The sequence below is a fragment of the Cyprinodon tularosa genome, unplaced genomic scaffold, assembly GCF_016077235.1.
Source record: "Cyprinodon tularosa strain WSP-4 unplaced genomic scaffold, ASM1607723v1 ctg638, whole genome shotgun sequence".
In the NCBI taxonomy this organism is placed as follows: domain Eukaryota; kingdom Metazoa; phylum Chordata; class Actinopteri; order Cyprinodontiformes; family Cyprinodontidae; genus Cyprinodon; species Cyprinodon tularosa.
Window position 1 is genome coordinate 130,529 of NW_024039383.1, and position 21,408 is coordinate 151,936.

The window sequence follows — 21,408 nt, forward strand, 5'->3', positions numbered from 1 at the left end:
AAATACGATCATTGAAGACAATTGACATATTTTTTAAAAACACATTTATTCTGTTTCTTCATTTTTAGAGTTTTGTTGATAAAGACGACATAGCATAAGTAAACACTTAAGCTGAAAGGAATGTATGACATAAAGCTTAAGATATGTGTCCTCCAGTCAGTGTCATTTGGCTTCAAACGTGGTTGTCCAGCATAGCCTCCAAGAGCCTCGAACTGTTTGTAATTGCAGTTGTTACAATAATAAATTTATAACCTGAAAAAGGAAACAACAGTTTTAATGCTGGATTACTCCAACAAATGCATACATGTAAAAACAACAGTGACCGCTGCAGGATTTCTAGGGCCAGAATGTGATGTCTAGGCTGATTTCATGATAAGCCTAAAAACAACAATAGTATTTCAATACCGCATTATTGGTTCATAAAATCAGCAAATATGCATAAAGATTCAGAAAATATTTAACATTTAAATGTAATTTTAGGATTTCTGACAGTACATAAAAACATTTAAAAAAACATTAGCCAGGTCTTTTAAAAAAATTACTTAAACAATATTAAATCTTTTAAATGAGTAATTCTTAGAGAAAGAAAAAAAAAGTAATCATCCCCGTCTCTCTTTTATACTGGTGATAAATCCCAATCGTTTCCAGTTCATGTATGACCATTTTGTGTTTACCTTTCTCTTTTCCTAGAAAACGGAGAGCTGAAATCTCAGAGAAGGTGCATCCACCGAGGAACATGACTAGAATGATTCTTTGACTGTCACCCTTTGACTTTGAATCAGCTCCGCTGCCACCTGCTTTGGAAGAGAGAAAAAAATACCACGCAAAAATAAAAAGATTTTGCTTCCAAACGTTTAGGATAACAGGAAATTTCCCAGTGATCCAACCTGTTACAGCGAATTCATGCCCGTTTATCAGCCTGGTTACTTCTTCCAGGCCTATCCAGCCATCCCGCTCCAACACCTGGATATAAACAAAAAGGAATAGTTTAAACAATTTCATTTTTACTTTGGTTAAAAACTCTCATTCCTGGAATGACAAGACTCACCTGCTCTATAAGCTTGCAGCTCAGAGGGATGTATGCACCACTAAAAATGTAAGCCATGTCCTTGGGAACACGTAGGTCATATTCTTCATCTGACTTTGGCACCTTTACCCCAAATAAAGTTATTAGTCCATCTTCCTCACAATAGCAATGGAAAATGTAAAGCCCAGATCATGGTTTTTGAAAAAAAGATGATCTTTGTTTATTACCAGATTGAGCTTTCGGCTTAAGGCTCTAAAGTTGCTCTTCTTGGCCAGAGAGGAAAAGGCATCAGTCAGTTTTCCTACAATGACAAAAATAATCCAACACATAATTTAATATAAGTAGAACAAAAGAATGCTGAAAGTTATCTGGGAGAGAAAAAAAGTGCAAACACATGATTGTAAGTCAGAATATATAATTAGTTTAATCAAATTTCCCCAGTTAATCAGCATACATTTAACACCCTGCCTCAGGCCTGCAAAAATTTGCATAATTGTTTGGTAACATCAGTCAGCATCAGAAGAAACAGAATAAAGATACATTTCTCTCTCTGCACTCCATTATTCAATTTAAGTATTGGGTTACAAAGTACAAACACCTTCTGCGCACATTTGAAATTCATAGTCAAAGAGGAGGAATGTACAGTTATAGTCTTAATTTTTTTTTTTTTTTTATGAAAGAGAATCAGCTTTAAAGATTGTGTAAAAGAAGGCTTATTTTTCACTTTGCTCTAAAAAAATTTTTATCTTTAATATTATATTAATCAATATAAAGTATTTTTGTTTTTTTCAGAATTTGTTCTAACCTGAAATGCTTAAACTGAGCTCACAAGAAAAGACCAAAACTAGCCTCATACTTTAGGCAAAAATAAAAATGACAAAAATTTGCACAACTTCCCATTTTTTCCCTCTTTAGGTTAGTAGAGTTAAACCTGTTTTACCTGCTGTTCTGTCGTTGACCAGTTTGCCCACTCTACTCTCCATAACAGTGAGCGTCTCCCCTGGCTGCTGCTCCACCAGCAGCCCCAGCTGCCTCAGGTTGGAAAACGTAAGCAGATGCTCGTCTCCGTAGCTCTGATGGATTCAGAAAACAGTTCACGTTATAAACAGAACCATGTGAACAGTGCTGTACAATAAGAAACAAAACCTGCTGATCAGACTGTTTGTGTTTCCTAATGTGAAGTTACTAATGGTGCAGCTTTCTTTAGAATATCTTTGCATATTTTTACTCAAAAAGGTTATTATGAGGTAGGCATTATGCTAAGCTGTTTAACCTTTTTAGGTAACAAATACAAAGTTTACAGATTGAAATATTTTTGCGGATTAAACATGTCTGCAAGTTATTGAACCATGAACATATTTAGGATTTACCTTAGTCAGTTTTGTTGATCCTAAATAAAATTTGACAGAATGTTCAATCTCTTAAATAACCTATTCTGAACCAATACACATTTTGAAATGTATCCTGAGCATTAATGGAGGTTCCTTGTAGCTAACTCAGAGGCAGCATCCAACTTAGCTTAAGCTTTGGGGCCACATTGAACAACAAAATGCAAAAGGTAAAAGTTACATTTTTTAATTTATGTTAAAAAAATTCACAATGGTTTCTAAATACAGAATAATAATTGTGAGCGTTTTTATTTTGGATGATTTGGACTCCTGGTGATTTGGTGGCCATTTCAGTATTCCTGGGGTTGAACATTTAAAACTTTTATAATATTAAAAAGGTCTAGTCATTTTAGTGATCATGTTAGTAAAGAGAAAAGAACATTACACCAAAATCAGACAGATGAGTGATGACCTTCAGAGGACATTAAATTACTAAAGAGAAACAGCTTATCATTTACATTTGTTCAAATAGAAGCTTGGAAAATTCAGGACTGTTACCAACAAGTTTAGCCCAGATTTAGTCACTATAACAATTATTTATGTTTTTGGTACACACCCCTATCAGTGTGGGTAATTATTTATAGATGATGCTGGTTTGCAGTCTTTCAAATATGTTCAATTCCAGGTCAATTCTCATTAATGGTCTGAATCCTTGAATGTTTCCATTAAAAAACACAACAGTGAGATGTTTTTAAAACTATGGTCCAATTTCTAGTCACCCCGTCTGTTAGATCTAGCTGGTTGCTAATTTTTATATAAGAGGTATCCTCTCTAGTGGAACATGTAGCTTCTTGTAGAGAAAAAAAAAAGGAAAGATAATGGTACAGTCAGTTTAATCTCGGCAAAATGTACTCAGCCTTTTTCTTTTTTCAGGGAGTGAGAAAAGCAAACTTAAGTTTCTGAAATATTCTACAAACAGGTTTTAGGTGTTTATGCTTCTGACTCAGAGGGTTATGTTTTTACTCTTTGAATATCTGTGAGTACTCACCTGAAGATACTGGGCTTTTAACGCCCTGTAATCTTTTGGCAGGAGTCCTGAAAGCCAAATACGAATATATTAGGATTTTAACAGTTCTGAAATCTGTCCTCGCAAGATTAAAAACAAAAGAGACATTCCATTTCAGAATCACCAGTTATAATTCACCGTTTTCTGTGACCGACAGAAGACACAGCAGCCGAAGACTTTCGATCATGGAGACCTAAGGTTAAATAGAGGAGATAAGACATGAAGAGTGTTTCACTGAGGGCTTTTAGTTCGGCAGCCTTTCCTTTGACCCAGACCTATAACAAGTCAAGCCCACCTGTCTGTTGATGTGCTCCTCCATGAAAGATATACATTCACGGATTTCAAATCCTTCAAGTAAACCTACAAGAAGACAAGAATATTAACAGTCTGCACAAAGAATGGGCCGTCCTGCAGAGTCAAAGATCTGGTTTTAGATTTAATCAGGTCATAATAGACAATAACAAATAAAACAAAACATGCTTTGTAGCTTGATTATCGCAGCTGCATGTGGACAACCAGACTGTGGTTACCAAAGAAACAAAATGAGGTAGTAGCTTAATCTAAAAGGCATATTTTAACAAAGCTTTTATTTAACCAGGAAGTTCCCATGGAGCTACAGCATGTATTCTTTCAGGGAATCATGGGAGATGGAGTCCACAACTCAAAAAGAGGATGGTTAAGGAAAGGACCAATTTAATCATAGCTTTTGAGGAGTGACTTTTCTACTTTCACAGCTTCATAGCAGCAGAATAAATAAATGTTATTTGTGGCTCTGTGGTTTGCATCATAATACCTCCAAAATCCTCAACTGGAAGCTCTGAATAAGTCCTGCACATTTCTCAATAAATAAATATAATTAAATATCCATCCATCCATTTTCTTCCGATTATCCAGGGCCGGGTTGCAGAGGCAGCAGTCTAAGCAAAGATGCCCAGACTTTCTGATCTACACATACTTCCTCCAGCTGCTCTGGAGGGACCCCGAGGTGACACCAGGACAGCTCAAAGACAGTCCCTCCAGCGTGTCCTGGGCCTTCCACGAAGCCTCCTCCCAATGAAACATGCCTGGAGCACCTCCCGAGGGAGGCGACCCCGGCCACCTCAGCTGCTCCTTTTGATGTGGAGGAGCACCGACTTTACTCCAAGCTCCTCCCAGGATAACTGAGCTCCTCACCTGATCTCCAAGGGTGCGCCATGCCACCCTGCGAAGGAAACTGATTTCGGCCGCTTGTATTCGCGACCTTGTCCTTATATAGCAATTCCCCAGATCTCATGACAATAGGTAAGGGTGGGAACGTAGATTGAACGGTAAATTGAGAGCTTTTCCCCTGAACCCTGCTTCTGTTCACCACGACAGTCCGATACAGTGACTGCATCACTGCCGACGCTGCACCGATCTGTCTATTGATCTCACGCTCCATCCTTCCCTCACTCCTGAACAAGACCCCAAGATACTTACGAACAGTTACTACGAATAGCCGCATCGACAATGGAGGAGGAGAACATGGACCACTCCAAGTCCATGTCTTCAAACTCCCTCGGGATCTGGGAGAAACTCATCCGGAGGAGGGAGTTGAAGACCGCACTAACAGAGGGATCCACCAGACATTCCCAAGAGACCCTCACAACACGCTTAAGCCTGGCAGGTCTGACTGGCTTCCTCCCCTCCCAGTGGATCCAGCTCTCCACCAGGTGGTGACCGGTTGACAGCCACTCTTTTCACCCGAGCGTCTGAGACACGTGACCGAAGATCAGATAACACAACTACAAAGTCGATCATTGACCTCCAGGCCATACCTACCGACCACCCCTGTCCAGGTCTCACTGTCACTGCCCACGTGGGCGTTGAAGTCCCCCAGTACAACAATGGAGTCCCCAGTTGGAGCACCATCTAGTACCCCTCCGAAGCACTCCAAGAAGGCCGGGTACTACAGGTGCTGGTCATAAAATTAGAATATCATGAAAAAATAGATTGATTTCAGTAATTCCATTTAAAAAGTGAAACTTGTATATTATATTCATACATTACATACAAACTCATATATTTCAGATGTTTATTTTGTTTAATTTTGATGATTACAAATGACAACAAATGAAAATCTCAAATTCATCATATCAGAAAATTAGAATATTACTGAAGACCAATAAAAACAAAGGATTTATAGAAATGTTGGCCAACTGAAAAGTATGAACATGAAAAGTATGAGCATGTACAGCACTCAGTATTTAGTTGGGCCTCCTTTGGCCTGTATTACTGCAGCAATGCGGCGTGGCATGGAGTCGATCAGTCTGTGGCACTGCTCAGGTGTTATGATAGCCCAGGTTGCTCTAATAGTGGCTTTTAGCTCTTCTGAATTGTTGGGTCTGGTGTATTGCATCTTCTTCTTCACAATACCCCATAGATTTTCTATGGGGTTAAGGTCAGGAGAGTTTGCTGGCCAATTAAGAACAGGGATACCATGGTCCTTCAACCAGGTACTGGTAGCTTTGGCACTGTGTGCAGGTGCCAAGTCCTGTTGGAAAATGAAATCTGCATCTCCAAAAAGTTGGTCAGCTGCAGAAAGCATGAAGTGCTCTAAAACTTCCTGGTATGTGGCTGCGTTGACCCTGGACCTCAGAAAACACAATGGACCAACACCAGCAGATGACATGGCACCCCAAACCATCACTGACTGTGGAAACTTTACACTGGACTTCAAGCAACGTGGATGAAGTGCCTCTCTTCTTTTCCTCCAGACTCTGGGACCTTGATTTCCAAAGGAAATGCAAAATTTACTTTCATCAGAGAACATGACTTTGGACCACTCACCAGCAGTCCAGTCCTGTTTCTCTTTAGCCCAGGCAAGACGCTTCTGACGCTGTCTGTGGTTCAAGAGTGGCTTGACACAAGGAATGCGACAGCAGAAACCCATGTCTTTCATACGTCTGTGTGTGGTGGTTCTTGAAGCACTCACTCCAGCTGCAGTCCACTGTTTGTGAATCTCCCCCACATTTTTGAAGGGGTTTTGTTTCACAATCCTCTCCAGGGTGCGGTTATCTCTCTTGCTTGTACACTTTTTTCGACCACATCTTTTCCTTCCCTTCGCCTCTCTATTAATGTGCTTGGACACTGAGCTCTGTGAACAGCCAGCCTCTTTAGCGATGACCTTTTGTGTCTTGCCCTCCTTGTGCAAGGTGTCGATGGTCGTCTTTTGGACAACTGTCAAGTCAGCAGTCTTCCCCATGATTGTGTAGCCTATAGAACTAGACTGAAAGACCATTTAAAGGCTTTTGCAGGTGGTTTGAGTTAATTAGCTGATAAGAGTGTGGCACCAGGGGCCATCAATTTTGAACCTTTTCACAATATTCTAATTTTCTGATATGATGAATTTGAGATTTTCATTTGTTGTCATTTGTAATCATCAAAATTAAACAAAATAAACATCTGAAATATATGAGTTTGTATGTAATGTATGAATATAATATACAAGTTTCACTTTTTAAATGGAATTACTGAAATCAATCTACTTTTTCATGATATTCTAATTTTATGACCAGCACCTGTAGATGTTGGGAATGAGAGAGACCTGTCCCCAACCCGAAGGCGTAGGGATACGACCCTCTCATTCAATGGGGTGAACTCCAACACATGACGACTGAGATGGGGGACAATGAGCAAGGCCACCCCAGCTCGCCGCCTCTCCCCGTGGGCAACGCCAGATAAGTGCAGCGTCCAGCCTCTCTCCAGGAAATGGGATCCGGATCCCAAGCTGTGTGTAGAGGTAAGCCCGACTATATTCAGCCAGTACCTATCAACCTCCCGCACAAGTTCAGGCTCTTTCCCCCCAGTGATGTGACGTTCAAATCCCTACAGAAGCTGCGTGTAGACCGGGCCGTGTTTGCCCCCAGCCTCGACCGCCCTTCCAGTCCTCTCTGCACCTGACACCTATGGATCCCTCTGTGGGTGGTGGCTCCACAGGAGGGAATACATAATTAAATATTTGTTCTAAATTTAGAATATAACCCTGAACACTTGGCTGTATTTATGACCTGTTATAGACCTAAAATTAAGATCCTAAAATTAAAATTTTGCCAATTTTTGTCAATAGACAAGAAGATAAAAGTTTCGTATCACAGAGAAAAGCATCTCAAAAATACTCTGAACTAAACAACACAAATTAGATGTAGAGTGTAAATAGATTCATCTCACAATGTTCAGTCTTCAGCAGCTCCTGGAAATCCTGCTTTGTTTTCTTTTTCATTATAGCCTCACTGGCACTGATGTCTGAAAGAAAAATTGCTATTAGGAGCAGAAGCATGGCTCGTTTTTAAGAACATGTAGATATAGATAATGTAAGAACATCATCTCTTTCAATGTGAACACTCACGTAGAGTAAGTAGCCGATGCTCCTGCTTTAGACCTTTCAGCTCCTCTGATACAAACGTCTTCATCTGCTTTATGTCCATCCCCCTTCTTTTCTGCAGGGTGTAAAGAAACAGGGAAGATCAGACCATCCCATCCCATCAGTCACCTTTAATCCAGGCCTAACAAGAACTCACATCATATGCAGTTTGGAGGTTCCTGGCTTTCTGACTGAGAAATCCAAAAACGTTGGAGAAATGCTCGTTTCGGATTTCATTAAACACCTGCGAGGAATGAGCAAATGTTGACCTTTAGTCCTGACAGAAGCAGATGGACAGTTCTAACCTCAGTCATACCTTATCCTGAGAGTTCAGCATGACTTTAATACTTTTGTCAGAGGAGGTGACATCAGGTCCGAACTCAACACATCCTGCAGGACAAGAAGCAGAAATGAGACAAAGAAAATATCAAAAATTAAAATGGCTTTAAATATTTTTATGTTGTAATTCCAACTTGATTCGAAATAAAGCAAAGAAATAATCCATCTTATTTCTTATTATTATTATTATTCAAGGCAACTTATAAAAATAGATTTTAAAAAATTCAACAAGATTCAAAAATATCAATGAAAAATAAAATGTTTCCAATCAGTACAGCCTCAGTTGACTGAATTCAGATACCCACCACATTTGATCCTAAACGTATCATCCACCAGCCCCTCGTAGACAACTTGTGAGCATAAAGGAGTAACAAAGTCTACATCTGTGGGGGAAAAAATGATTTTCTTTTAGATAGGAAGAACAGTGCAGCCTGTTTATACTTTGACGAGCCGTTGCTTCTTACCTCTATCGATGAGAAAAACATTCCCAATTTCAGCCTGCCGAGCTCTTTGCTCTCCCTCCTCTACCTGCTCCCTCCACGACTCGTAGGTCATCTGGGGACATATAAACGGCAGCAAATGTAACGTTTGTAAAGTAACAGGATCTGGATGTTAAAGCTTTGCCCTTTGATTGTTCTGGACCTTTGAACAGCGTCCAATCCCGTAGATCTTTGAGAATGGTCCAAAGAGGGAGTAAAGGAGGTGCAGAGCACTGCCAGCCGTCCTCACCCATCGTTGGTCTCCTGCCTGTAGAAATAATACTAGGTTCATTAGATAAACTTCTTGTTTTGCTGTTTATTTGGAGTGCTTATATCCAGGATTTGTTTGATTTTTATCTTTTCAATTTTGAGAAAAGGGGTTAATCCTGAAAAGTGTATTATCAGGAAAAAGTTTAAAAGGCATGAAATGCATGAAAAAGAATAAAAAAAAACAAAAACAAAGACAGGGTAGGTAAGGATTTACGGGATTCCTACAAATTGTAATCTCATATTCCAACTTTTCCCAAGTCCAAATTTTCTAGTTTAGTTAAATAGGATGAGTGGAAAGGCAATAAATGATAAAGACTCTAAATATTTCATTTCAATTCAATTTATTTATATAGCGCCTATTCACAACACGTCATCTCAAGGCACTTTACAATTCAACCACATCATACAGTCAAATTGATTGACTGCATCAACTCATTGACTCGAAGGCAATCCCTCACACTAAGCATGACCGTGGAGAGCAAAACTCGCTTTTAGCAGGAAGAAACCTCCAGCAGAACCAGACTCAGTGTGAGCGGCCATCTGCCGAGGCCGACTGAGGTTCAGGGAGACAGAAGCAGAGCTCCGAGCCAGCTCCTATATCAGAGGAGGAAAGAGAGTGCATCCAGCCAGTCACAGTCAGGGAAACAGGACTACACTGAAAAACAGGTCGATCTCGAACATCTGTAAACAAAGGTGTTGATGTCAGCAGCACAGCTGATATTTCTCTACAGGATGGTGTCCCAGCGAAACAGGAACAGACCAGATGAAGCTACTAAGAGAAAAAGCAGAGAGAGCATAGTATTAGAAATTGAACTAACAAATTCTGCAGAGTGGGAGAATAGAGATAGAATGAAGCAGAATGATGAATAAGGGGTCCCTGTGTCCTCCAGAAGTCTAAGCCTATAGCAGCATAACTATAGAGATAGCTCAGGATAACCTTAACCACTAACTATAAACTTTATCAAAAAGGAAAGTTTTAAGCCTACCCTTAAAAGTAGAGAGGGTGTCTGTTCCATGGACTAAATACGAAGTTCTTAACTGTCTTTTGTTTTATTTATATATATTTCATGAATATAAATGAATAATGAAATCAAACGCCATAGTCTTGCAGAGTGTGCACAAACCTTGCATATAGAGTCAATACTATCTTTATAAAAACTGTGAATCACTTTAAAACAATCTGTCTGAGCAAGTGTCTGAGCTCTCTTAAAAACTCAAAATTTACCAGAAACTGGTCTCTAAAAAACTCAGGAAGCTCCAGACTGATGATATCATCATCCAAAGGAAGGAGATAGAAAGCCCACTCGTCAGTAGTCACATCTGCAGTGGGACAGACACAGTTTCAGTTCTCCATCACTTTTCACTGTTGATTAACCGTGAATAACAGCAACAGGGAGAAAAACTGACCTCCATAGATTCCTTGTTCCTCCAGCACAGCCTCACATGCATAAAACTAAACAGGAAGAACAGACACAGAGGGTTAATATTGGCATATCAAAGCTGAAATATTTTAGACAAACTGGGATTTAAGTAATAACAAACATGACCATATAGAATATTTTATATATCAGAGTATGTTTGTAAGGTTAATATAACTTAGTTCACTGCTCTGGACTTCTTTAAGTTAAAGTCAATATAAACCAATTCATTTACCACATATAAAAAATAAGAAGTTGGTCATGAAACAAACAAAACAATTAAACATTATAAACAATAAAACAATGTAGGGAACTAAGGACTGAAGTAGATGAAATACCAAATGACTAATATTAAAATATGTACATCTGAAAATGTCAAAATTTCAATTTCTTTATTTAACTTAATAGAACTTTAGTGAACATGTTTTAAATTAAATTAAGCACATTAAACTGGATCCTACAAGTTTGATTTTGACTCTACTTAAATGTGCTCAACAGGGTATAGGTTTAAATTAAAATTTGACCCTTTCTTAAAACAAACTGGAGCTAACTAGATAGTACAACTTTATCCATGTTTCCAAAGAGAGACTATTTGCACTGAACTGGATAGAACTGGTTTACCGCAGGTTTAAAAGGAAGGAGATTGAGTAGACTATAATTTTAAATGGATTTTTATGCTGTTTTCTGTATTTAAGATTGAAATAGATTTATTTTTTTCCCCCAGCAACGTAATTAACTTTGGGACCTAGAGTGTTAATCCATGGGAGTGGGAATAAATTGGACTGAGTTAGATCATAAATTGAGCATTCTACTACATATTCTTTTGAACTAGATTATAAATGCAATTCAAACAGAACTAAGGTCTCTTTGAATTGCATTTGATTACATTGCAATGTGATAGTTAGTAGTTGTAGGTACTTTTTTTCTTATTTAACTGGGCAAGTCCAGTTAAGATTTAAGAGCCTATTTTTAAGGAAGGGTGCTGAGAATGAACTGGGTTGTTTTAGCGTGTAACTGGAATTCTTTGTTACTGGATCATTTTAGAAGGGAGAAAAACAGATTATTGTAAACAACTGTCTTAGATGGTTTTAAACATCGTGCAAACACCACTTAGAGGAAAATAGTTTGAAGTGGGTCATAACAGCATTATTCAGAAATGCATATTATGTGAAATGATTTGCTCTATATTAGTAACCACTGAAACCAGCTTATAGGTTTATTAACAGTTAATTGATACAGGCAGTTTATGAATGGATGGTACTGAGGAATCGGGGTGGATATCACTATGGAATCGTCAGAATGTCTGCCCTATCCCCTCAGTCACTGTATAGAACGGACACTATATTGTGGATTTTATAGTACTACTTTTCTCTTTCTTCAGGAGAGTTCTTGCAAAGCATTCTGGATATATCTCTTTGTCTAGTGACCATGGATGTACACTCCTTTTCAAGGTGCATTGTGGGAAATTTTGAGTCCACTAATTTTTCATCCGCTAGATATTCGGACAAGAAATATAAAATGGCATAACTCCTACATAGTGCTTTATATAGTGGTAAGGGTGGATTTTCAGACAAAGCCAACATTAACATGGAAACAATTCAGACAAATTGGGATTTAAGTAATAATAAACTTGACTAGATAAAATATGAATATTATTTGAGTATTTTCAGAACATTCAATTCAATCCCAAAATATTTTATAATCTTGAAGGGAAATTAAATGCTGCAGTAACTTATAGTATTTTTTAACCAGTTGTTGAAGGTGTTGATAGCTGTAGGCAGGAAGGTTTTTCTGATGGTTACAACTACGTTAACTCCATTGTTAAAGTAAACCAACGTAAACCTAAACTCATTTTGAACAGACTGGACTCTGTCTGCTTTGAATAGGACTGAACCAGCTTAAACTGGCACAACTTAAATTAAATAGCTAGTTGAGGTGTTTTCTCCAATAAAACTGGAAACAAAAATAAAACATCTTGCCAGACAAACACAGGTTTGGAATGTGCAGCAGAGGACAACGTACCTTCTGTGGAGTGAAGATGATTTTGTATCGTCTATATTTTCCTGCTGCCTTGTCTGCATTGACCACATCTGAAAGGAAGGAGCATCGACATTTACACCGATAATAATCACTAGAATAAACTAAAAACTAGAATATCTAATGCTTATCTTTTTTTTGTTTTAGCTTGTTACTTGTAATAATATCTCAGCTGTCTTCTTTTATTCTCTTGTGCCGTTAGATCAACTGAAATATTTCCCAAAGGGGATTACCGGTAATAATGCTATATCTTATTGTAAAATGTATAAGCAAAGTTCTCCATAATTATTCTGTAACAGCTAGCCAAGGCAAAAATTAACAAATCAGCAGATCCAAGAAACACACTGTTTATATTGGAAATAAAAAATTCATTAAAAAAAGATGAAAAACCCCTAAAACTGCACCTACCACAAATCCACTTCACAGTTTGTATTCGTGGCCGAATCAGAAAGCAGAGTCTGTAAAAATGAGAGATGCCTCATTGTGATGAAGTCAGATAACATGTATGTAAAGTATAAAAAAAACTTAATTAATAACAAATAACATTAATAACGATGAGAAAAACTCACTGATCTGAGATGCTGATAATAGGCTTGAACTCAACTTTGTAAAGTTTGTCAACTTCATGTTGCTGCAAAATATACAACATATTAGATGTTTTAAAAGTGTTGGAATGTTAGGTGTTTTTATCTAAGAAAAAAAGTAGGTTTACCTTCAATATTGAAACATTTGCAATTCGATCAAGTGGACTCATCAAGTCTGAATCAATGAAAAGGTCTTTCTTCCCTGGCAACTGTTTAATAACAAAAGACATTAGATACAATGAGGCTAGTTTCCCCAGCTGTTCATAGAAAAGCAGATCAACACCCACCAATACCAAGAAAGAAGCCTCTGCTTCAAAATCAGTACCTTGAAATTCAAATGAAATTTAAAGCAAATCCACATTGATGAATCAAAGATGGCACTGTTTACTGACAATGGTATGTTGTATGTTTGGAGGAGGTAAGTCTTTCCAACCTAATTGTCAAGTATGGTATCAGTACACAGTGGGCCTGTTTAGCTGAATTATTGCTGCACCTCAAAAAAATAATCTAGATGGAGCACTAGTGATAAATTCCACTTGATGTAAAATCAAGCAAACTGGACAATGAAGAGCTCTTTCAATGAGACAACTTCACACCCAGGACAGCTGTACTGTCAATCAAAGGGGTATCACTCATATGCCGTGGGGCTACTTAGAATCCATTGATACTGGTGTATTGTATAATTTGGAATGAACTATATAGATGGAGGACAACCTCTAAATTATTTTAACTTTATTTCAAAGACTGAGATGGATTAGGAATGTCAAGCTGTTTCCAGATGGGGTTGTGTGGCTGCAGGTTTTCTTTCCAACCAAGCAACAGCACCAGATGCCAGTTAATCATCAAGTCATCATGTTGATACTGAACTCACTTGATGAGATGACTGCAGTCTGGTGTGCTATTGCTTGGTTGGAGAGAAAACCTGCAGCCACACATCCCCTTATGGAACCAGTTAAACATCCCAAAGCTGGATAGTTGAAACCTGGTTAAAGAAATGTTATCGAGAAGTAGAATGATCCTGAATGGTTTGGAAGGACTAAAGCAGGTCAGCATTAAGCTTCTTGAATGGCACAGACTCTCAAGAACAATGACAGTTAGTTGCACAGACCTGGCTTTGAAGCAAAAACAAACCACTTAAAATTAAATCAAACAATTCTGCCAAAAAATTATCACGTGATCTACCAGGCCAGGATAGTGACAGCAATCTGAGGGTGGGAACAAAAAGCCAATGAATAATACTTTGAATATGTTAACAATATGAGCACAGCAGGAATAAATTAAAGCAGTGAATTGTAGAAAATATATTTTTAATTATGGACCCAATTCAATTCCGAGAAAGAAAGAAAATGCTAAATGTTATACAGATACAGGGGAAACAGACTCATAAACGCGGTCAGGATACATTAATTTCTCAAACTCTGTCACAAGTGCAGTATTGTGTGGAACCCACCTGTTCCAGTAGGTAGATGAGCTGATCTCTGACCAGCCTCTTCAGCAGGGAGAGGTCTGGGAGCTCCGGGGAATCTTTCCTGCCACCGTGAGCCATTCCAGGCTAAAACAACAACAGTGGGAAAGTTAAGGAAAGTCAGTTGAACCCAAATTGATATATGTGTATATTACCTATTAAGTGTTCCAGTGCAGAATTATAAGGAGTTTGTACTGAGAGGCTACTGACAGAAAGAAATCCCTCCCAGGTTAGCTTGTTGGATAAAAACAGATCTGTCAGCAGGAGTCACAAGACAAATACAAGCGTAACAAATGCTAATTCAGATATTAAGCAATATCATATGAATTAATTAAGAAGGCAACGGGGAAAAAAAATAATTTCATTTAAAAAGCCGCAGATATGATCAGAGTGGAGCAGTTATCAACTTCCGTAGCTAACAGGGCGGAAAGCTTAATGTTAGTTATTGTTTCCCTCCGGAACATTATAGAACGGACCTCTATCGCCTGAGAACCCCGGACCTGTTTAAGTTTAGTTATGAATTCAGACGCGTCCTTGTTGTTAGAAACTGTGAATTTTGCTGCAGAAAAACATCGAAATCAACGACGTAAAGACCCACAGGGGACGCCGTACATTAATCATCCAATTGGTGGGTAGGAGCATTATTATAATAATTATTCCATTCATTTTTCTTTTGTGGTCGACTTAAACCAAAAGTGAAAATTTACCTGTTTAATATAAATTAAAATGAAAGCAATAACATAGGCTACCTAAAGCAGTCAACAAATAAAAATACATCGCCAGTGACCTTTAACTCATATTTAAGGACTAATTCCATAGCGTGTTAAAGTAATAATTACACACACATGCTAAAAAAATAAAAGATGTAAAGCATCAAATATAGTTGCTTAAATGGTATTTGAAAAAGCTAAATTGAATTTAATGAGCCTCAAATGTCATACAAGCTGTTTTATTATTTATTTTTTTTCCTAATATGCTGCGCAATGATTTCTTTTTTAAGGTGGGGAAAGTTTTTATAAGCTGGGGGAATTGATTTTTGCAGTGATGATGTCCACCAGCTGTGTCCTTAAGGAGTTTTATGTTTTACTAATATTTTCTCGTAACCTGAGAACTGGAACATCTCTAGTGAAATTATTTTTTTCTTCTAAGGTGTTGCACGGATACTCAGCTATGAAGGAGGAGTCACAGACGTGGAGGTTTTGCAAGTAAGTTCTGGTGTGTCATCTCCTTGAAGCATTCAGTCTTCCTGCATTGCTGGGCCTTTTTTCTTATTTCTCATGCAGGCGGCTTTGCTGCATGACACTGTAGAGGACACAGACACCACCCTGGAGGAGCTGGAGGCCAAATTTGGGCCGATAGTAGCTCGTGTTGTCGAAGAGGTGACCGATGACAAAAGTCTGCCGAAGCAGGAGAGGAAGCGTCTGCAAGTGGAGCATGCACCTCACTGCAGTCGACAGGCTAAACTTGTGAAGCTAGCTGACAAGCTGTACAACCTGAGAGACCTAAACACCTCTACGCCTGTTGGTCAGCACTTTGCACTCTAAAGATAAAGTTTTAATGTGTTGAATTATTTATTGTGTTTTATTATAGTGAAGTTAATAAAATATTGCGTAAGAATTAAATAGATAAACTCTTTAAGGGTAATTGAAGAATGTCATAGAATAGAAAATCCCTTTGTTGTCCCACAATGGGGCAATTGTTCTGCAATTGCAGCAGCAAAGGTTATAGTAGAAGTGGTCACACAATGTGCACCTTAGAAAAGAAAAATAATAGATAGGAAAATAAAACAAATAGAGTATTCTTGCTGGAATGGGGTGGGGGTATCATCTCAACCCCCACACCCATACAGGGGAACAGAACACCTCGCCTGTTCAGCCAGGCCAACAATTCCCTCTAGCCACCCCCCCATTTCAGAGACGGGTATCAGGTATTGCAGGCTAGCAAAGAACCAAAATGACTGCCCATTCCTAAGGAGCAGACTCGCTCTTCCGCTTCAATTTGGATGTTTTCTAATCCAAAACAAGGCTTAATTTTTGGTCGACTCTATAAAGCCTCAAACTCAACGCTATTTCTGATATTGTGAATTGAAAAAGCTTGCTGGTTGGGAAGCGAAATGTCTTCACACTTGAAAATGAGTCCAGTGGATTGTTTTTAACTCCTTTGGAAAGAGTATTGTACTGTACAGTGTTTTTAAATTTTTTTAGAAAGTATTATAAAAGAAACAAACTCTAAATATGTCTTTTTTTTTTATTTGACTAGACTCAAATGTAGAATAAAACATGATTGAATGTATTTTCGAGCCTTTTAAGCCCTTATTTTTTTAGTGTATTATAAAGTATCCTAATTCTCTACCAATTTATCCAAAACAAAAGTTCTTTCAGTTTTAAATGAGAAAGAATGTCTTTACCTAACTCTTCACAAAAAGATGTGGGAAGCTTGTAGAGACAGTCGACGAACACCACACTATTTAGAGTTTAGTTTCTAAGACGTTTGTTAAAGCAAGGTATATTTTAAATTGATCTACGATATATTTGGTCTATTACCTGATATCCAAATAAAATACTAAAATGGATCAACCCATTGAGTGGTTTGCGAAATGTTAACATAAATTACAGCACAGTTTATGCTGCCAGACAAAGTTCCCCTTTGTGTTTATGTTGAAGTTAAAACGCAAAAACATTTGCATTTAGGAGAACAAAAATGTTCATTGAATTTCCATACATTAACTTTCTCTTGTCTCTTTGGCAGGTTGGTCAGCTGAGCGGGTCCAGGAATATTTTGTTTGGGCTGCTGAAGTGGTTAAAGGTCTTAAAGGAACTAACTCGGCTCTGGAAGAGAAGCTGGAAATGCTGTTCAAACAGAGAGGGGTTCAACTCTAAGAGAATAGCCTCTCCTCACTGAGAACAGACTGTTTACGTCACATCTGATACTGTTTTAATAAGCCATGAAAATAAATCTTGTTTTTAATATTTTGGAAGCACTGTGTCTCATACATACACTGCCTATTAGGATCACATATTACTACAGTAATACTGCTGAATATAATAATGATGGAACTCATTAAGTTTATTCCAACCTTTTTTTTTTTAGCTTTTTTCTTTCATCACCCTTTCTGGCCATTTATTTTGAGATTAACCATCCAGCCACAAAAAATCATAATTTTTTGGTATAAAGGACAGTAAAATTCTATTCAATGGGGCAAAGATGTTATGGCACTCAACTGTAAAACACCCTAACCAATTACACTAATCGGCCATCTTTTTAAGTCAAATTTAAATGGATGTAAAAAAGCTGCTGCTTTTTCTCTGTAAATGTCCAGATCAGGGTTTCGTCAATGGATATTCATGAACCATGAATAGAATAATGTGCTCGATCAGTACTGTGAACCTTTGTCTTCTGATTTTCTGAATTCTAGACTTTCATTTTTTTTTCATTAAAGCAAACCAGTTATCCTTTTTTTTCACCTGTCAGGTTCAAACACTTTCATAAAGCACCTAAAATATCAGCTCTGCATGATGCATCCTTGTCATACATTGATCTGTTGCTGTTTCTACCATTTATTTATAGATGGATTAAGCTCAAGGCCCTTGAAGTTCATGTCTGTTTTTCTCAACAAAAAAGTTTATATATATATTTTTTTAATTTTTACTTTATTTATATAACAAACCAATAGTGTACAAAGACTCATTGAGGTACAAATATTACATGGATAGAGAAAAAAAAAGAACATGGGGCTAAAAACAAGAACAGATAAACAATAAGGCCAATACATAAATATTGAGCAAGATTTAAAACATAAGAAAAGTATAAATATTGGCAGTTACTTTTTTGGCAGAAACAGATGTCAAATGTTTCAATGAGGTGTAATACAGGTTAAATTGGTTAAGAAAAAATTCAAAACATTGAGTAGAATCTCTCCATTTACAGCAATGTATGTGATGTTTGACAAGCAAGAAAGCAATATTAACCATATCTGAAATGTTACTATCAAGGTCCTCAACATAATACAACATGTGGGTGATTGTTGTTTCTTGGATGTCCTCAATTTTAAAGGGAAAACCAATTTTTAATGTCTCTCCATACTTTTAAAAGAAAAAGGACAGGGGAAAAAAAGAGATGATTAAGGGATTCATCCAGAGATTCACAAAAGGAACAGCATGTTCAGTGAAACTGAAATCTTTTTTGCAAAAATTCAGCCACTGGGTAAATATTGTGAGAGATTTTAAAGTGTGTCTCTTTAACCTTTGGTGAAACCGGCCATTTAACAAACTTAGAGAATGCCTTCTCAAATAAAGGCAAATTAGTTGTTGAAGGCAGTAACAAGCATTACATTATTACATCAGTCACAAAATATTCTCCAATTTTCAATTTAGGTAAATATGGAGTAACATTTGAGTATCTTAAGGTGTTTTGGATGAGATGGATCAGAGCTACAGGAATAGCTTTGCATACTTTTAGGTATTCATGACAAGTAGGGCTAGGTAAAAAAATTGATTTAATCGATTTTGAATCGATTCCTTTACATTTTTGCAAAATCGATATCTAGGGAATGAGATCGATTAGTTTTATAGTGACGCCGTGACGTTCACATTCAAATGAGTAGGAAAGGTGCACTCAATATTACTTCAAGCCAGACAGCTGCAAATATACCCAATAGGGTGACTGAAGACATTAACAAATGGGGGCTGACCAGCAAACCCCCTGTAGTTGTTACAGACAACACTGCAAATGTGGTTTGTGCAGCAAAGATAATGCAGCTCATGCATGTCTGCTGTGTCCCCGCTGTGTCACTGCTGCTTCCTCGAGTGAGGTTTCACTTTTTTACTTTTCACAAACAAGTTTGCACTTATGATCAGTTTTGTTCACATCTAATTTTTAACTGTCTGATACACAAGTTTGCACATTGTGTTTAATGTGACAGGAAAAAAAAATAAATATATGAGCATTTTGAAACACAGTTGAACCACTTTCAATATTGTAAAAACAGATCGAATCAAAATTAATCGATTTAAAACTGTATTAATCAATCATATTCATCATATAATCGTATTAATTAGACTTTGGCGAAAACACCCAGCCCTAATTACAAGTACAGAACAGATCAAATTTTTTGGTAAAATCTCTATGATTTAGGAAAACACTGTGACTGTCCATTAAGTCAGTTACCAAAAAAAAAAATTAAAATACCAGTCTCTTTTTAGATTTTCTATTTATTAATATTGATCTTTTATTCCACACTACGGATCCATGACAGGTGAAGTTGTGAGTAAATATAATTTCTTCCAAAAATGTAAAAAAAAAAATTATGAAAATTAGACAGTGAAATTTTAATCTTGCTTAATTCAAAATCACATTTAAGCAAGAAATCCAAGCCACCAAGCGTATTAAATGTAGATTTAGGGATATGAAACCACATTGAATTGGAATGAGTCAAAAAGGTCTTTAGCCAGTTTATCCTAAATGAACCAATCATCTTTACTTTTTTAACAGTTTAACTCAGGATTTATTTCTCTAAAATTAATAGATGTACGAAAACACAAATATAAACTATAACGACGACACAAAAAAGCAATGCCATAAAAAGTCGATTAAAAGTTCCACCAGCTTCTTAGAGGCGGAAACAACAGAAAATGTAAATAATAAAGAAAAAAGAGGGCGTGAAATGACATTAAAGAGAAATATTGCATTGGTCAATGATGAAGAAGATTGTGAGGATTCTATTAATATGAAGTTTTCCTTGTTAGAATTAAAGCATTGAAGAATTCTAGTAAATCTACTCCTGGGAAAGATCAAATTAGTTATAGTATGTTAAATAATCTTAGTGATGTGAGTAAAGAAATATTATTAGAAATATATAATAAGGTGTGGGAGGAAGGGATATTACCTGATATATGGAAAGAAGCCATCATTATACCAATTTGCAAACCTGGTAAAGATCCTAATTTAGCTGAAAGTTACCGGCCAATAGCTCTAACATCATGTATGGGTAAAGTCATGGAAAAAATGGTAAATAACAGATTAATTTATTTTTTAGAATCTAAAGAAAAGATTAAATCTTATCAATTTGGATTTATAAAAGGCAGAAGTACAATAGATCCTGCATTATGTCTGGAACATGAAATTAGACGGGCTCAGGTAAATAAGGAGAGTGTGTTAGCAGTATTTCTTGATGTGGAAAAGGCTTATGATATGTTATGGAAAGAAGGGCTATTGATTAAAATAAAACGAATAGGTATAAGAGGTAAAATATATAGATGGATAAAAAGTTTTTTAACTGAAAGAAGTATTAGAGTAAAAATAGGTGGGGTAATAAGTTCAAAATATCAAGTTGAAAATGGCACTCCCCAAGGTAGTATAGTAAGTCCTATTCTATTTAGTATAATGATTAATGATATTTTTAGTAGTATAGATAAATCCTTTGGTGTCTCATTGTTTGCAGATGATGGTATTATTTGGAAGAGGGGGAAAAATATAGAGTTTGTAAATAGAAAACTACAAGAAGCATTGCAGAATGTAGAAGCTTGGGCTTTAGATTGGGGTTTTAGATTCTCAACATCTAAGTCTAAATGTGTTGCTTTTACAAATAGGAAATTAAACAATAATGTATATCTCAAATTATATGGGGATGTTATAGAAAGGATAGATCAAATTAAGTATTTGGGCATCTGGTTTGATAAAAAACTTACATGGAAGATACATATTGATAAAATAGTTGAAAAAAGTAAAAGAATTTTAAATATAATGAGATGTCTGAGAGGAAAAGATTGGGGAGCAGATAGAAAAGCATTAAAAACAGTATATAATGGACTAATTAGATCAATTTTAGATTATGGTTGTATAGTATACAATTCAGCTTCAAGTACTTTATTAAAGAAAATAGATAGAATACAATATCAGGCATTAAGACTTTGTTGTGGAGCAATGAAAACTACCCCGGTTTCCGCTCTACAAGTGGAGATGGGTGAGATGCCACTGGAGCTCAGGAGAGAACAACTAGCCATAAATTACTGGGTA

At 36.9% G+C, this 21,408-nt stretch overlaps 2 protein-coding genes across 3 annotated transcripts; one reads left to right on the forward strand and one right to left on the reverse strand.

The window, feature by feature from the left end:
- Nucleotides 1–27: 27 nt before the first annotated feature.
- Nucleotides 28–14,841, reverse strand: vps33b (VPS33B late endosome and lysosome associated). Of its 2 annotated transcripts, none has more exons than XM_038308476.1 (24): nt 14,550–14,841; nt 14,380–14,481; nt 13,058–13,138; nt 12,915–12,976; nt 12,754–12,803; nt 12,331–12,398; nt 10,298–10,343; nt 10,116–10,210; nt 8,784–8,888; nt 8,606–8,696; nt 8,447–8,524; nt 8,119–8,192; nt 7,960–8,046; nt 7,788–7,878; nt 7,610–7,684; nt 3,717–3,781; nt 3,560–3,614; nt 3,404–3,450; nt 1,968–2,100; nt 1,255–1,328; nt 1,049–1,150; nt 888–963; nt 675–794; nt 28–252 (listed from the first exon to the last, which is right to left on the reverse strand). In XM_038308476.1, the coding sequence occupies exons 2-24, from the start codon at nt 14,473–14,475 to the stop codon at nt 173–175; spliced, it is 1,851 nt and encodes a 616-aa protein (XP_038164404.1). In that variant the 5' UTR covers nt 14,476–14,481; nt 14,550–14,841; the 3' UTR covers nt 28–172. The 2 variants fall into 2 exon arrangements, with proteins under 2 accessions (XP_038164404.1, XP_038164403.1); XM_038308475.1 differs by having other exon boundaries at nt 675–797; nt 14,550–14,839.
- Nucleotides 14,842–14,843: 2 nt separating this feature from the next.
- hddc3 (HD domain containing 3) lies at nt 14,844–17,363 on the forward strand. Its single transcript, XM_038308483.1, has 4 exons — nt 14,844–15,022; nt 15,544–15,599; nt 15,678–15,918; nt 17,143–17,363. The coding sequence occupies exons 1-4, from the start codon at nt 14,911–14,913 to the stop codon at nt 17,271–17,273; spliced, it is 540 nt and encodes a 179-aa protein (XP_038164411.1). The 5' UTR covers nt 14,844–14,910; the 3' UTR covers nt 17,274–17,363.
- Nucleotides 17,364–21,408: the final 4,045 nt, after the last annotated feature.

Coding starts and splice junctions, on each gene's coding strand:
- vps33b (XM_038308475.1), bottom strand. CDS start 14,475: ATGGCTCACGGTGGCAGGAAAGATTCCCCGGAGCTCCCAGACCTCTCC. Junction 12,804..12,914: donor ATTATCAGCATCTCAGATCA/GTGAGTTTTTCT, acceptor TCATTTTTACAG/ACTCTGCTTTCTGATTCGGC. Junction 7,879..7,959: donor ACCTCCAAACTGCATATGAT/GTGAGTTCTTGT, acceptor TACACCCTGCAG/AAAAGAAGGGGGATGGACAT.
- hddc3 (XM_038308483.1), top strand. CDS start 14,911: ATGAATTCAGACGCGTCCTTGTTGTTAGAAACTGTGAATTTTGCTGCA. Junction 15,023..15,543: donor GTACATTAATCATCCAATTG/GTGGGTAGGAGC, acceptor TTTTCTTCTAAG/GTGTTGCACGGATACTCAGC. Junction 15,919..17,142: donor AAACACCTCTACGCCTGTTG/GTCAGCACTTTG, acceptor TCTCTTTGGCAG/GTTGGTCAGCTGAGCGGGTC.